Raw genomic sequence first — 16631 nt, forward strand, 5'->3', positions numbered from 1 at the left:
CTGCAACCCACCTGGCGGTTGGAGCCAAAGCAAGCAGAGATGCTCAGGTGAGCTTGCGTTCCAAGACAGGGCAGGGCTAGGGAGAAGCAACTTTTAACAGGTCTGTGGCATTATTGGTTGTTTTGATTAATGAATGACTTATTCATCTAAAGTGAAGCTAATGTTATCTTTGCCGTGGCAGGACGCCCGATCACAGGGTAAAAGATGGAAGCAGGGTTAGCAGCGGGGAGAAATAGGAGAATGCTCTGACTGGAGCCAGGAAGTCCTCTTTTCCCGTGAGCAAAAGCCTCGGCTCCCCTGCATAATGGAACGTGCCTCTTCACACATTCTCAGGGTGTTGCCTGGAGTGAAACAAATTCGGGTCCGGAAGTGGCTTGTAAGCTGGAGAGTTCTAAAAGGCCCGTCCTGTTTTCGTTGGTAAACTTCTCCGGGAGGCAGTCGCCTGGCAGTCAGGCAGTGCGCTCATCCTCTCAGCACAGTTGTGCTCAGATGGAGCACTGCAGCCTTCCCCAGCAGGATGCCTACTAGCTGTCCCACCTAGGATTCCCACCTGACTGGCTGCGGGCGCTGCAAGTTGCAGCCCGGCACATCTGGAGGGCCCCGAAGTGGGCCTAAGCAGTGCAGCCCTAATCCAAGCAGAGACATCGAAGGCACCTCCCCGACGGAGCCCGTGACTTCCTTGCCGACGAGAGGCACGGCTCCCCCACCCCGGCCGCATCTCACCCCGCTGTACCTTCAGTGGATTCACATTGCCACCCTCCTTAACGCCGAAGTGATGCATGAAGACATCTGCCATGGTCTTTTTCTCTGGAATCCCTTCAATGGGGTCTGGCAGGAGCCACCGGATCTCCTCAGCGGTCCACACACAGAACGCCCCTTCTTGCTTCTCTTCTGACTGGACAGTGGGGTAGGAATCTGCATCCTCTGCACTGTAAAACCCCCCAGACTGAAAACGAAAGCAGCTCGGTTAGGCATGCCCTTCAGCACCAGGACGCCGGCCCATTCCGTCAGCAAAGGGTGATGTCAGCAAGACAGAGGGCTCCTGGCTGGGAACCAGGCTGGAGGGTAGCACTCCTGCCCCACAGCAAGGAATCCAGCTTGCAACCCAACCTTTTCTTTTTCTTTAAGGAGCAATTTCAAAAATTCCAGGAAAAGCTTCAAAAGTCTGCTCAGATCCAAGGCCACGGAACATACAGTGGACAAAGAACAGTTTCTGTGTCGTGCGCATGTCTCAGATGCCCCCCAAGTCAGGCAAACAGAAATAGCAAATAGAATACCTCATACATAAACAGAATAGTACTACTAAGAGAGGTCATAATTATTCCACACCATCATCATTCCAATGACATATGTTTACAATAGATGGCCGTATAAAGACAGAGAGCTGATCTTGTATGTGGTAACTGTGATCAAGACTAATTTTTGCCAAATGTGGAAAGCCCATGAAAATGCCAGTTGCTAAAGAAGGGCAGGTGAGACCTGGGACTAGGCCTGCGTGGCAAAAAGCACGAGCTCCATCAGATCAAACTGAAGAAGTTGGACAAAGTTTCAGATAGCTGGGGAGGCGTTCTTAATGTTGCAAGTGCTAGTCATTTAGGTACACTTCACTCTATAGGTACCTACATGCAAAGGGTGCACCACATTTTCACATTTTAAAATGTTAACGCGTTTTATGCTGCATGTTCTAACTGTACTCCCGGCCAGTAAAATCTCTGAAGTACCTTAAAGCATTCATGGATGCTGAACTTTAAAGCCAGTTCAGTTTCTTTGCTCCAGCGCAGACGTGCGCAAGTTGTGACTTTTGCCGTGCCATATTGAATGCACGGGGAGGAGTGACAGGAAGAGGCACTTGCTGCTTGGTGGAAGGAGGTGCTGCTGTCATATTATTTCCAGCCAAGGAGACAGGCACAGTCAAGGATCCAGCTGACTTCCTGTGCGTCCTCGCCAGCTGGAAACTGACAACTCATAGACCAACCAGGATGTAAAGCAGGTGCGCAGGACCTGCCTGAGTCTAAGCACCACATTTCCACTTAGGGTGTCAGAGGTGGGGGAAGCCAGAAGAAAAGTGGGCCAGTCCCCAAATACCAAAATATGGTAGCTTGAAGCCCATAACCAATCCTTAGAAGTACTTCAAACTTTTCCAAAAGGGGCACATTCTGCAAGAGCCAGGGGGCCACCAAAGCCTCAGTGGCAGGGGAAGGAGCCAACTGGAGCTAGTCCCCAGGCCTGAGGTTTGGCATCCTTCACCTCACGGCGGCCGAGCAAGACTTGGGGACTTGGGGTGGTGGCTTACCTTGTCACTCAGGTCCCGGGAGACATAGCACAGAAGGTCTGCCGCAACGTCGGCAAATAATTCATCGCCAGAAATCTGTTTAAGACACGAGGGGGATTTTACTCCGAAGATGACGGCACAGCAGAAGAGGAAAAATGGAACGGGCCATCCTTCCCCGACTTGGCAGCCTCCGGTTGACTGAGATTACAACTTCCTGACTCCTAACCATGCTACATGGGGCAGATGGGAGAGCAAGTCCAAAATATCTGGACTCTGGAGGGTACCAGATTGGGGAATCCTAGAACAGACGTTGGAAGCTTGGGAGAAAATGGTGCAGGGTGGGAAACCTTGGAGATATATGATCCCCCCCCCCTTGCACATTTTCCCCATGGGAAAAAGAGCAGGAGAAAACACGTGGAGAAGAGAGTTGAACTTTTCCCCACACATGCACTGATCTTTGTGCTGTTTTGTCCCCAGGCCTACGCATTTCTAAGCTGCAGGAAGCCAATGTTGTCTTGAGGGCTTCTGATTTAAGGGGCCAATGAATGTGTCTGTGGTGCAGGAAGGGAGGATGCCGGTGCGAGGCTGGCAACCCAGAATGGGAGCCGACAGGGCCTAGCTGTGGCTTCAATTTACGTCGTCACATGCCTTGCGTGCCCCAAAATGGAACGGCGGAGCACCAGGACGGTTCACGCCCGGGTCATTCAGCCCCCCGCGTGCTGACACTGCCCAGGGAATAATGGACAGGTGCCAGTTGCAGGGACATGCTTCCTCTCCTTGGTCCCGTGCCTTGGAGGCAATCACATTTCCCACTGTCAGTGCGGGAACGAGCGGCAGCCACATGGGTGCAGCCGTTGAGGGTCCCGAAACCGGGGGACACACGCAGGATCTCGTGTCCTATCGTGTGTGCATCCTGCCCACAAGCGACACTCCACTCCCCTTCCCTTCCCGCACTGCTCCAGTCTGTGCCGGTCCTTGGACTGCATCCTGGGAGCCTGGCACTGGCAATTCAGACGAGGGTTGGAAAGAAGAATGGCCGCTCATCGTAACAACGCTCCTCCCTCTTAGCTGTGACGCTCGCTGAGAGGGATCTCTTAGTTTCTGCCCGGGCGTTTATCCCCCGGATGTGCCTTCTGCCTCAAAAGGGCCTTCCAAGCAACTGGCACCCAAACTCAGGCACACACCGTTTTGCACTGGTGGGGGGGGGGGGGACAGAGGAGAACAAAGCAGCTCATGAGAACACGGCTGCAACAGGGAGTCCAAAAGAAAGCAAGGCCTGCCTCGATTCCTAGCCCCCACACAGCCCGGGGAAATAAAATTATCCACAGCTCCCTGGAGGGTTTCAGTGGAAGAAACCAGAACGCTTTGAGGAAGGTGCTTTGCAGGGGAGCGGCAGGGAAGGCCCTGCCTTCCACAGAAACGAAGGAGGACTGGAGGCAGGCACAGGCCGCCACTGAAGGGATTCATGCAGTACGGTAAAAGCCAGTAGCCTTGTGCCCTTCTCTGTTCAGGTGGGCAGCAAATACAATTTTGGAGGAATCTTGGGGGGCTCATTCCAGTGTGGGGGAGGTGGAAGGCAAATGAGGAGCGAGAAAACAAAAACAAAAACCAAGCCTATTTTGGATTAAAGCTCTTATTGTCAGTAATTAAGCTTTAGGAGGGGGATTTTGATATCAGGAGAGAGTGTTTTAAAGAATGTGGGGGAGGCAAAAGCTAGAAAAGCAGCAAGTGATTGGTAGTCAGGCACCAGGAGGCCAGGCCGGGAGAAGGGCCACCCAAGGATTAGCTGACTTGGGACTCCTGGACAGCCTGATTTGGCCCTTGGGCTGGGATTCAGCACCTCTAACATAAGTCCAGGGAGGCAGGACAGTAACGAAAGGTCATCACCTCTTCCGTTTCAATTAGGGACGGCCAACTCACAACACTGGTGCACCCCTACCTTCAACAGGCATGTCGCAGAGCCCATATTAGCAGGAATCGCTTATAATGTTGGTGCTGCAGGATCTGGTTATACAGCAGCTGCATTTCTTCAAAAAACTCTGAAGCTCTGCCATTGCCACCACACAGTCCAGATACTTTTTAGCTTGGCCCAACTTTAAAACATCATTTTAAACCGTCTCCAGACTTTTCAAAAGCTCCACAGCGCAGCTCCGTTATTATTTTTTAAGCTCTTAAATTACTCCAGTGGTCATGAATGAAGCAAGAGAGCCGCAGAGACACAAGCGAGCAACCTGTGCTGCGCAGAGCAGCTGTCAGGGGAAAGGCTGTCCTTCCTCCCCTGAAGCCTCCAAAGCCTCCAAAGGCTCCCGGCCATGATGGGAAAGGTGGGCGACACCATTTAAGGCAGTTTCACTGGCTGGAGTCAATTCAGGTTAAAGTTGGTGCAGCGCAGGGCCACAAGGTTGGTGGCCGGTTTGCAGGGGATAGGATACGAGGCGAGACTGAGGGAACTGGGTCTCTTCAGCCTGGAGGAGACTCAGAGGGGATCTGTTGGCGACATACAGGTATGTGAGGGGATGTCATACGGAGGTGGGAAGAGACCTGTTCTCCCCTGCAGAGGAGGGCAGAACGCGCTCCAATGGAGCCAAGCTCAGGGAAACAAGGTTCCATTTGGATGCCAGGAAGCACTTCCTGACCGTTAGGACCCCGAGGGTGTGGAATGGGCTTCCACGGGAGGTCGTTGAGGCCTCATTGGTGGGGGTGTTCAAGGATAGGCTGGACATGCACATGGCAGGCATGTTGTGAGCGGAGCCGGCTGGAGCCGGGGGTCAGATGAGATGGCCCGGGAGGCCCCTTCTGACTCCCTCGTTTCTATGTTCACCTTTGGATGAAACAGAAACGAAATCTCCCTGCCCTGCGGCCCACCCTCTCCGAAGCACTCACAGGTGCCCCTGCTGTGCAAGAACTGCACGGTGGCAGTCAGAGATGCTCAGGGCACTGGGAGGCGCTGAGTGAGGAGCGAAGTTGGGAGAGGCAGGCCCTCTAAGCTGCCTTGGCCCAGGGAAGGCGGCTTTGGCAGCAGTCCTGGGGGGATGCCCTCCAAGGCAGAGCACACCCACCACAGCAGCCTCTGCTCCAACAAACCGCTCCGCGTCTCTCTCCCCGCCGAGCAAGGCTCTGCACTTGCCAGCTTCTCCATACGACACACAACATGGCACAAGGCCTATGTGTTGCTCTCGGTTTTCCTCACACTCCTGAGGTGCCACATGGCTGCTGAAAAGAACTGCGGGGAGGAGGAGGAGGAAGGAAGCCTCGCACACTGTGCCACCATTTTCCTCGGTTGCCACAGGTGGCCCAGGAGCAGCACAGAAAAGAGCCTGCAGCCCCGCTCCTCCCCTGTGCCTGCAAGCACGTGGTCTGGACTCGAGCAGTGAGCTCGAGAGGCTAAGTGCTCATCTGTAATAGCGTCGCCTCTCACCTCCGTTCACCTAACCATTCACACTTACCTTGGTGCCATCTCAGCGACAAGTGGAAAATAGGAGGTTAAAGAGGGTCAACTCCTCTCTCGGCCAGCTGGCAATGAGAGCTCCTTTTTCAAGCTGTGGGCTGAGCGGGAGGATCCAGATGGGGAGGCAGGTGCACTTCTCCCTCCCCACCCCAGGCCCTGGCTCCTCGGCCTTGCTCTGGCCTTCCAAGGCTGCTACAGAGATGGTCCGCAGATGCAGCCGCCTGAGCCCCCACCACCACCACCGCACACCTGCCTGACCACTTCCAGACACGGGGAAAGCGAACCACGTTCAGGGAATTCACAGGAAAAGAAGGGCTGTATTATTTGCCTTGGGGAACCCTGACACTTCCCCTCCCTGGTCTATCTGAGACCCGCCAGGCAGACGCGTGGAAGGTGGTTACAACACAGCTCCCCACCACAGCGGAAATCCCCCCAGTGTCTCCCCAGGCTGCCACACCAGGCCCCGCGGTTCTTTTGCGGTGTAACTCGGGCTGAAGGATACCGAGCAGAGAGAATACCTGATAGGCCTTGGCGTAGGCGGCCGCCAGCTGCCCTTGATCATACAGCATCTTTTCAAAGTGAGGGACATGCCAGCGCTGGTCTGTGGAGTAGCGATGGAACCCCTGCAGGAGAGGGGGAGAAGCAAGTGCCACATCGTTTCTGCTTGGCTGAAAGTCTAGTTAGGTCTCCTGCACCTGATTTTCGACTGCATGATTGACTATCTCTGTGCACTGAGACAGATAAAATAGATTAAAATATCTTTTGTTGGACCCGTGGGGGGAGGAGATGCTGTGGAGGCTCAGGCCACACCTGCCAGCAAGCACCTGGCAACTCTTAGGGGCAAGAGGGTTGCCCACCCCTGAGCTAATCCAACAAAGTGTCTGTAAGCTGTTCAAGAATCTCTTCTTCTGATGTAGCTTAGACGTTCTAAAAATGCAATGCTCACACATACAGTTAACATTTCTATACTTCCGGGACAACAATATATTGGTTGGCTTTCCTTTTCTTACCTTCTGAAAATGGAAGGCAAAGGGAAAAAGAGTCACAAACTAATGTTTGCAGGGGGTGGAACTGGTGGGTACAGGAACTGAGACCAGATAGCAGGTCCCAAACAAATGTTTTGGATGAAACTGCCTGTGCAAAGTTTGGTTCCTTCTTACCTGGGCAATATGATCGTGAATCCCACCGTATGCCATCATCTTGAGGGTATGTAGTGCCATCTGAAGTGCTCGAACTCCTTCAGGTGCTGAGCGATGAAGAGCCCAGTAGGAGAAGAGGAAACTGAGATTGACTGCAAGAGAAGAACACAGCGAAAGAACAATTCCAGATCAGTTGCCCATCTCTTCCACTGCAATGACTTGACGAGACCACCTTGGACTAACCTGGAGTAGGGAATTTGGGAGACTCAGAGAATCCACCATATTCTTCATCATAAGACTCTGACAACTGCTGGAAACACCTGCTCATCACCTCCTTTGAAGATGGAGGGGCTTCTTCCCCTCGAGCACCAACATCCGTCCTGGCTAACAATGCAGACAAGATTTTCTCGCTGTTTTCCAAAAGACCCGTTTTATTCCGTTTCCACTGGTAGAAGGAGAAGACATCTAAGTCACAGTGTTACTCTTAATCACTTATGCCTTTTGCCACATCCTTTTTGGTCTCCTAAAAGAAAAGGGCATTCCAATGGCCCACCCAGAGCTTTGAGGGAGCTTTCAGAATTCAAAGCAAAACATGCTAGGATGCTTCAGAAAAGGTCACTGGTTTAGCATGAAGAGGGTTTCCTCCCACATATGAATCCAAAAATGGGACCCAAGCCAGCGAGTGGCTCTCAGATATTCCAGCCACTGCTGCTACTATTACCACAGGGACGATACTTTCAGATGAGGTTCTTCTCGTGCCATCAGCCTGCCTCACTCATGAACTTTTACAAGGGCTCCAAGTGACAATGTCTCTCCCCACAAACTTCCTGCCTTTTCCCACCACTTCTTCCCTCTTTGCACTAAGTGAAAAGCCCATGATGGAGAAGAGGATAGCAGAGCGACAGCCAGCGGTGGGAGCCCTCTGCCTGGCTGTTCCCAGAAAACACTCCCAGCAGCTCCCACACAGCCCTGAGATCAGCACGGGGCCTGGAAGGTCAGCAGACCCGTTCTACAGCCAAAAAACATGGACATAGTGTGAATTCACACTGGGCTCCCAGGTGCTCCCAGGGGGGGACACCAGGACGAAAAACAGACGAAGGGGAACATTGCGAATCATTTTTACCCCCAAAATTCCTATTGCTGTGGCACCACATGTGACATTACAATTCCCTGTTCATTATGCTACAGTTAGTCTCTCCCTAATTCACACTGTCCCAAACCTGAATGTCCAAATTAGTTCATATTTCTTTCAAAATAAAAGGTAAGGGCGGACACAAGAAGGTACTTGGTTTGATCCCTGGTGTATTGGTCCAGTGGGAATCTCAGCCTATCACATAATCCTGGATATTGAACCCCGTACCTGCTCTAGGATGCGGAGTAGAACGGTCCGAAATCCAACTTGGTAAATCCCATCCTCTGGGGGGAAATAGGTCCCACCTACAAATGGCTTGAGATCAGGGGTCAGCCACACGCTCATTGGCCAGCCGCCTCCACTGCTGGTCGCCTACAGAAAAAGTGACAGGACCTGTCAGATTCTCCTCAAAATCCACACAGAGGAGAATTTTCTCCAAACTGTTCTGCCAGGGCCATGTTCCAACTCCCCACCTGGACAAAAGTCATGTAAACTTTGTCAACATCTGGCCGCTCCTCACGATCCACCTTGATGCAGACAAAGTTGTCATTCAGGATCTGACCGATTTCTTCATTCTGGAAGGATTCCTGCTCCATCACATGGCACCAATGGCAGGTCGAATAGCCCACTGCAAACAAACACTGTCCATTAAAGCCCCACGGACAAACTAGGCAAGGGAGATGCAACCTTCACAGATTATTTTTTATCCAAAAGAATAGGATGAAGATGGGGAACCCCAGAAGAAAACCCACCATGACCTCCCTCTCTGGATATATACTTTATGGGGATCAGCAAAACAGGGTGAGGAATGTGTGTATGGTGTGTGGCATGCACACACCACAAACACACACACGGGGGGGGGGGACGGGGGGGAGAGAGAGAGTTCTTCATGAATAAATGTTGCTGGCAAACTACACAGAAGGTCCAAACCACAGATAAATGCAATTGTGGAAGACCGTGGCAAGATTATTTCTGGGATCAAATAACTAGCATATCAGTCAAAATGAGTTGGGTAAGCCCTTGAAATTTGACTGAGGATCTTTCATGGTGTCTCTTTGGTGAAGCACTGGCCATGGATCCCAGTGTCTGCTTATAAAAGAACAACAAGAATGAGAAGCTATTTTGGATTCTAATCCACTGCACATCCATGGGACAGAATTATGAAAGCATGTTTAATTAAAAAGAAATGCAAGACACCCAACATTCTTGCAGCCTGCATCCCTGTCCAACTCTCAACGCCCATCTGTGTGTGGGTTTCCCATGGGCAGCCTGCAGGTCACTGGGTGAACAGAATGCGGGACTAGATGGATGGTCGAATTCATCAGGGCTCCCCTAATGTTCTTACCTCCCCCAAACAAGAAGCACAGCCCTTTTCAGACAGCAGTTCTGCTTCTGATAAAGGAGCCCCCTTCAGAGGCAATCCGATGCATGATCCTGACATGGTTGTTTGCTTACAGGTAAACACCTTGCCACACACATTCATGCAGTAGCATAAGAACATTCCAGAAGGAGAGACAAGAAGGTGCAACTTGCCCTTTCTTCCTCCAGAAGGCTGCAAGGTGAAAAGAGGCTAGTGCCCAGTAAACAAGGACCTAATATGGATCATATTTATTCCAAGCATCCTCTTGGACTGAAGCACCTTTCAAACAAAGATGCAGCACAGTCTTGCAGCCAGTGGCACCATCCCGCATGCAGAAGGCAGGCAGGTGGTGGTATGGATTTTCTCTCCCTTTGCAGTCCCCCACATTTCCCCCAAATCTTCCCCAAAGGGTTGGGGGACTCTTTGGAGCGGATGGGGCAGAGGGCTGCAGCAGGGGAGAAGAGCCAGGTTGCACAAGCCCTACTGCACAGGCAGCCTCCCACTCAAGCAAACACTGGATCCATTCCTTTGGATACCACATCGATACCATGCATCTGCTGTAAACATGCACATGTAGCAGCATGTGGAGGAGCTGTTCTTCAGATACCTGATAGAAATATCAGTTTATCCTCTCTCCTTGCCTTATCAAAGGCTTCCTGGCCCCATGGGTACCTGAGAAGAAGACAAAGGAAGAATGGCTCACCCTGTTCATCCTGCCTGTGCTGAATGCAGACAGCCGGCTTCAAGCAGAGCGCCGACCCTTCTTCACGATATGCCAGGGACTTTTAGAGAGCACCTGCCCACAGAAGACGTGCACGACCCACCCAAGCCCAGATGTGGAGAGCCACGCTCCCGCTCAGACAGGAACACTGCCAGGACAGCCCCCCAGGATGGTGGAACACACCTGACTCCAGCCAAGACCACGAGCCATTTGTGTGGGGAAGAGGACCCTTTGCAAGAGCTGGGCAGACGCTACAGCGACTCCCCGGGGTGACCTGCTAGCCTGCGCATGTGTGGGGCTGGTGTGCAGGTGTGATGCTCCATCGACACAGGCTAGGAGCAGAGTGCACATAATGAGAAGTCAGGACTACTATCGTTGCTGTTGATTTTAATCCCTTGAGAGCTACCACAATTTAGAAATAGCTTTCCCAGTGTTGAACATCCCAGCTCTGTTCCACAAGCTCTCTTGGAGGGTCTGGCTGGGAAATGGCAGGTTGCAGGACTCTCACTGTGACCTCAGAGGCAGCCAGTGTGGCCAGCACAAGTCCAAGGAACACTGAGAGAGAATCAGTCTTTTGAAAGAAAACACAGACCTGCTTCCCCTCTTGGGGTCTATCATATACCAGCATTTTAAGCTCAGGATATGGAGTGAATCGATGCCCCGAACTCATCGTCAATGCCCCAAACTCCTTCAATAATTACTTGCATGCTATTTATGTATCTGCTCATTTCATTTCTGCAATAAAGCCACGTAAGCAAAATAGTACATGATAAATGACTATACGATCATCGTTTTAGAATACAGGAATGACAGGAAGCGTAACTTTGAATGGCATGCATCAAAGACAGCAAAAGTGTATACTGGGTGCCTTTACAATTGCTAAGGAACTTACATACCTAACTTGGAAGGAAAAGCACTCACAACCTCTCGCTCAGTGGACTGGAGACCTTGCTATAATTTGTGCACATCTCCTACAGCACTCAAGGTCATACAGACTCTTATCTAGTTTGTTTAGCTTATATTAGCATATATATTCAAAATGGAAATGTTAACCCTTCCCCACTTCCCTATGATTTCTTTTTTTCTTCTCCCTGTATCAAAAGAGATATTAATGAACTATAGATATTACATGATATGCATTCCCCCTAGTTGTGTCAGTACTGTCATGTTGTAAAACAAAACAAAAAAAATTAAGCAGCATAAAAGACAATTAAAACATCAGTTAATTGCACATTGAAGCCCTATCTCAATAAAAATGCTACCATCCCAGAGCAGGAAAAGAGTGGGCGGGGGGGCGCCTTTCCTGAGAAAATGTCATGTAAGTATTACAGAAGCGCATCTGAGGCCAGAAGAAAGAACAGCTGGAGTTGTTTAAGAGAATGGGAGACCTGGCTGGTAGAGGAAAAGCTGCATTTCCTCAAGAAGCATGCCAATGAACCTCCAACGCTTCTCCCCAGCCCAGTCATCCTGCCCCACTCTGCTGCCTAGTAAATGAAAGCTGCGCTTACCAGTCGACGGGATTGTGGGCATGCTGGAGGAGGTAAGGAGACTTCTCGTGAATCAAGCGGTTGGTGTAGAGAGCACCGCTGGAGTGGCCGCCCTTCCCTCCTGTGGCCATGGCTAAGGCTGTTCTCAGAAATATGGTTCTACAGCAGGGAACACAGACAGACAGAAGGCTGTTAGCTTGGCTCATCTCCTAAGCACTAAGATCTGGATTAGTTCCAGCACACGCATCCCTGAGAGATCAGCTGAGAACAACCCCCAATGTGTGCTGCTGAGCAAACACTGCTGTTCACTGTTTCACAAATGAAGCAGGCCCAGGATGGCAAGTAAGGAAATGGACGTGCTGAGCTAAACCGGGGGGGGGGGGCTGTTGACAGACCTGAGCTATGTTCTGTACAGTGATCCAGGACCAGGGGCTTCCTTGGAGAGGAACATCCTGGGTGGGCTTATAGAAACAAGCCTTCTCGTTACGCAGGAGCTCTGCCCCGCTGAGAGTTCAGGGCCTCAGACTCTTGAGATTCACACAATATACCACTCAAAAGTTTCTAGATATGTTGGCATCCTGTGTCCACTAAAAAAGACCCTAACATTAGTTGCATTTAGGGCCATTTTCGACCCCAGACAAAAGTGCCTCATATGAAAAGCATCTGAAGGAGGTTTCATTCAACTTAACAATGGCTTTGAGGTTTCAACAAGTACACGTAATTTAAGGTTTAATACTTCCAAAGGCTATGAAGAACAAGAAAACCTGCATAACTAAGCTTGGCCCATTGACCTTTTCTCTTTATAACAATGGTTTGGCCTTCTCACTGTTACTTTGTTTTAAAAATCATAGCAAAGCTTTCCCTCCACAGATTTTAATTCTATTTGTTCGCAATTTTCCTGCTAAGAATCTTGTCTTTAAAAGTTCTATATTGAACTTTCTTTTCTTTTTCAGGGCCTATTGCTTGGACCCATGAAAGTGTTCCACATAACTATTCATATGGAGATTCAGGGGAAATTTTGCGCCCCTGGCACATTTTAGTTTATAGCATAGAAAACATAAAAAAAAAGGAGGAGGCTGAAATTTGGGAACTCTTTAGAGTTTTGGGGGACAAAGTCCTAGAAGGTCAAGTCTGTAGAACTATTTATATATCAATTACTATACAGAATATGAGCTAGGAGGACACCTGATCACCGACGATGTGGGATGTAGACTAACACTACAGACTGCCACTTTCCCTGGAACTTCCCCTTGTTCCCCTCCCCTTGCAAAGCGCTACACAAACACACACAGGCCTTGCAAATCTGGTCCAGAAGTTTTCCCCGGTCTTCTGGGGCAGATTGCAAGGGGCAGGACTCTAAAATCTCTCTCACCCACAGTCTCCATTTCACTGGCAGATGACCAGGACTGGATACAACCCCGACTATTTACGTCACATGCAAAATATCAAGAAAGGAAGTTAGAATTTTAAACTACAAATGTTATTGCCAATGACAGCATTATGATTCTTCTTTTTTAGGAAGGCTTTTATAACCTGACTGTTTTACTGGAGCCAATTGCTTTTATGTTTTGTGCTGTTGTTTCTTTTTCTTTCTTCTTGTTTTATTATCATGTTTTATTGTTTTGCTCATATTTTGGCCTACTTTACTGTAAGCTGCTCTGAGTGCCTTTCTAACAAAGGATATAGAGTAAGGAATAAATAAAAGATAAGGAACATGATAATCTGGAACATTACATTACCATGTCAAAACTGCAGGGTACCACTGGAACTAATTTTAAACATCATTATGAAGATAACATATGTGCAACCTTCAACAATATGTCCTTCCTCCTGCGGATATGTCTGTAATATCCACCTTAATTTGTACTATCATCCACACATACATTTCTTACTTCCAAGCACAACCTCCTGATCATTTGCAGTCCTTTCATTAACATACATTTTAAACCGTTAATCACTATCTCTGGCTTATTAAGTGTCCATATAATGTATCCATCCTGTTCACAATCCTACCCAGGCATTGTTTAATCTACTGTTGCACTTCTCACTGTTACTTATCGTTATTTATTAAGGGCCAAATTTTTAAACATTATGCAGAAATTAAAAGATAAACAGCCCCTGCTGAATGGCTCACAATCATGTGCATACGTGATAACAAGGAATTAGGAAGGGATGTGGAAAGCCCACAAATGTGGGGTTCAGTTCTTGAATCTACAGTTGAGGCCTAGGGAGAAGGAATGTTCTGCAGTCAACCAAACCTGCACACAGAGAAGGCCCTCCACAGAATTGGAAGATAAACTCAAGCTGCCTTCTCTTTAACTCTTCCTACTGCCCCTTTTATCTAGATATCCATTATTTCTATGCATCAAAGCTTCACCTAAGCTAAACGGCTTATTTTGGAACAACCATCGTTCAGTCAAGCACAGTCAAGCAGAAGACCCCTTACAGCTCTCTGGTATTTAAAACTGGGATCGGCCAACCCCTCGTGTCTCCTCCCTAAAGTCCACTGGCTGTTGCAGCCATACCAACGACCCTACCCGTGAGCTGTGGATTTTCAAAATGATGCTGACTCCACCCACATTCCGGGATGCGGTTCGTCTCTACCAATCAGAACTCACATTCCAAGCAGAAGGTGGCACAAGGACCACTTTGGAGAAGCGCCAGCTCTGCTTCGCTGGCTCTTCAGGTTGCTACGCAGCTCTTGTTTTAGTTGTCAAATGTTTTACCAAAAGGGGTAACTTGTGTAATTGACAAATGCAAGATTTTATCCGAACGTGTGACAGAAAACCAGGATTGGGAAAACTTCCTGTCGTGTGTTCATGCACAAAAAATAGCCTTTTCAATCACACGTAATCTGTGAGGCTGCTATATTGATTTGTCTTATTTTAAATGTTATCAGTCTCAACCCTATCAGATGTAGAATAGTAAAACAAAAACCATAAAGAAATGTTGGCTTATCAGAGGGATCCCCTGTGGGGCTCTGAGCTATACAAAAATGTTGATCACATACTATTAGTTTTCCATAACTAGTCACTTTTAACTTTTGTACATCTACGACATATAAGAGTGGATGCCACTATGACTGGTACATGCAGTTATTATTATTAAATTAACGCATTTAATCCATCACTTACCATATATAAAAAATATTTCTAAGCAATTTACTAAATTGAAAAATCAAATGCATCATAAATTTGGGTTGAATGTCCTATTGAAATCAGCAGGGCTGACTTTGGAGTAAATATGTGTGAGATTTTTTTTTTCCTTGATGGGGAAAAAGATGATTCAAAGTAGAATTTATTTATCATACATAAGCAGCCCAATAGCCAACATTCTCTGGGTGGTGCACAATACATAAAAAATGTAAAATACCAAATTAGGACCAAAAAAAAAACCCCCTCCTGTCCAGAATAAAAGAGATGTGAACAGACCTGAAAAGATACAAATGTGTGTGCTAGGTGAGCCACTGTGGAGAAGGTGTTCCATACACAGAGCGCACAACTTCAGACCATCTCTCTTGTGCCACCTACTTCATTTCATCTGGCAGGAGCATCCCAAGAGCACCTTGGATGATGCTCCTAATATCAAAGAATAAAAATATGGGAGGAGATATTACATCAAGTAACCTTGTCCCTAAATACTGTCAAGGCTCTTAAAGGATAAAACCAGCGCTTTCCTCTGGGCCCAGAAACAGACTGGCAGCCAGAGCAGAGAATTATTGGCAAAATACGATCACGTTGGCCAGTCCCAGTTAACAGTCTAGCCACCCTATTTTGGGCTAATGCAAATGACATGAATCTTGGACCAGCCTAACAAGGCCATTCGTATGGCACAAGATGAAGGCATCACTTACAGGCACTCTGAAAAAAGCAAGGGAAACATGGAGGAACAGCAGGAATCCTGAACACGCTACTAAGGATGCAATGAAATGTAACAACTGTCAGTAACATGATAAGCCAAAGTTTTCTCTCTAAAGTTGAATAAACAGACTGCACAGTCCTGCATTAGAGCAGAGCAAACAACAGAAAATGGGCAGAAGGATTAACAGCAGAAACACTAAAGGGGAGAAAAGCTAATGTGATAAACATTACAGCTGAATTGCCTAGCTCCATGCATTAAAGCAAGGGGGCCTGTGAATAAGTGAAGTTTGGAGGGGTGCAGAGGGGCAAGAACTTGTGGATTTTGGAACTTTCCTTCTGGCCAAGGTGGCTTCATTTACTTTTTTTTTTCCTTGCTTCTTGGGGGTGGCATTCAGTTAGATCAACCCTCTCCAATCTAATGCCCTCCAGATGGGTTGGACTACCACTCCCATCATCTCCACTGCATCCTGTCTGTGTACTCGATTGCAGAAGGCTACTTTAGAGTGCAGTCCTATGTATGCTAAATCTGGAAAGCAACCCCTATAGTTCCCAGAAGGGAGCATGCGACCATTTTTCTTTCTAGGCATAGGATTGCGACCCTACGGATCAAAGTGAAACCACGTCGCACTGAGGACTAGCTGAAGCAGAAAAATCCAGTCCCCCGGCGCAAACCTGTCGCCACAGGGCCCGTTCGGGCAGGAGGCAACCAACCCGTTTCCGTTTCCACTAGAAGCAGGCCGAGGACGGGATCTTCCTTCGGGAAGCGACCGATGGCACACCTGTGCCGATGAGCGGCAGGGAAGCAAGGCGGGCACGCCAGCGCAACGCCGCGGGGCCCGGCGGCCTCGCTCCCCTCTGCGGCAAGCCCTCGCTCGCCCTGCCTCGCCCGCATGTAAACACCGCCGGCACGTGACCCGCCTGGCCCCGCAGTCGCAGAGGCCCGCCGTTCCGGGCTCCCGGCGGCCGGGCGGGGAAGCGGAGGCAGCGCGGCCTCGTGTACCTGCGAGCCCAGGGGGGCCGGACCGGGCCGAGCGGGCGGAGCAGCAGGCGGCATCCCGCGCGGCGCAGCACCGCGACGGGGGCGGGGAGCATCGCCGCCGCCGGCCGTCAACGCCGCGGGGCGGTGCTAAGAGCGCCCCCCGAGCGAGCCGTCGGGGCGAGAGGAAGCCGCGCAGCTTCGTCCGGGACGAGGAGGCGGAGCCGCCCGGGCTT

General features: G+C 49.5%; 1 protein-coding gene across 4 annotated transcripts in view; it reads right to left on the minus strand.

Moving 5' to 3' along the window:
• Positions 1 to 16526, minus strand: part of SPATA20 (spermatogenesis associated 20) — a 40648-nt gene extending 24122 nt beyond the window's left edge. The window contains exons 1-11 of one of the 4 annotated variants that reach the window (XM_044419991.1): positions 16092 to 16259; positions 14991 to 15137; positions 11581 to 11718; positions 9959 to 10023; positions 8465 to 8619; positions 8220 to 8363; positions 7103 to 7304; positions 6881 to 7011; positions 6239 to 6343; positions 2294 to 2368; positions 734 to 946 (exon numbers count right to left, since the gene is read on the minus strand). In XM_044419991.1, coding sequence (XP_044275926.1) covers positions 734 to 946; positions 2294 to 2368; positions 6239 to 6343; positions 6881 to 7011; positions 7103 to 7304; positions 8220 to 8363; positions 8465 to 8619; positions 9959 to 10023; positions 11581 to 11690 — 1200 coding nt within the window. In that variant the 5' untranslated portion in view covers positions 11691 to 11718; positions 14991 to 15137; positions 16092 to 16259. Of the gene's footprint in view, positions 1 to 733; positions 947 to 2293; positions 2369 to 6238; positions 6344 to 6880; positions 7012 to 7102; positions 7305 to 8219; positions 8364 to 8464; positions 8620 to 9958; positions 10024 to 11580; positions 11719 to 14990; positions 15138 to 16091; positions 16260 to 16419 lie in introns of those variants that run through there. The other 3 variants (XM_044419988.1, XM_044419990.1, XM_044419989.1) reach the window with 3 other exon arrangements.
• Positions 16527 to 16631: the final 105 nt, after the last annotated feature.

This window comes from Varanus komodoensis, unplaced genomic scaffold, assembly GCF_004798865.1.
Source record: "Varanus komodoensis strain SLA01 unplaced genomic scaffold, ASM479886v1 scaffold11, whole genome shotgun sequence".
NCBI classification, from domain to species: Eukaryota; Metazoa; Chordata; class Lepidosauria; order Squamata; family Varanidae; genus Varanus; species Varanus komodoensis.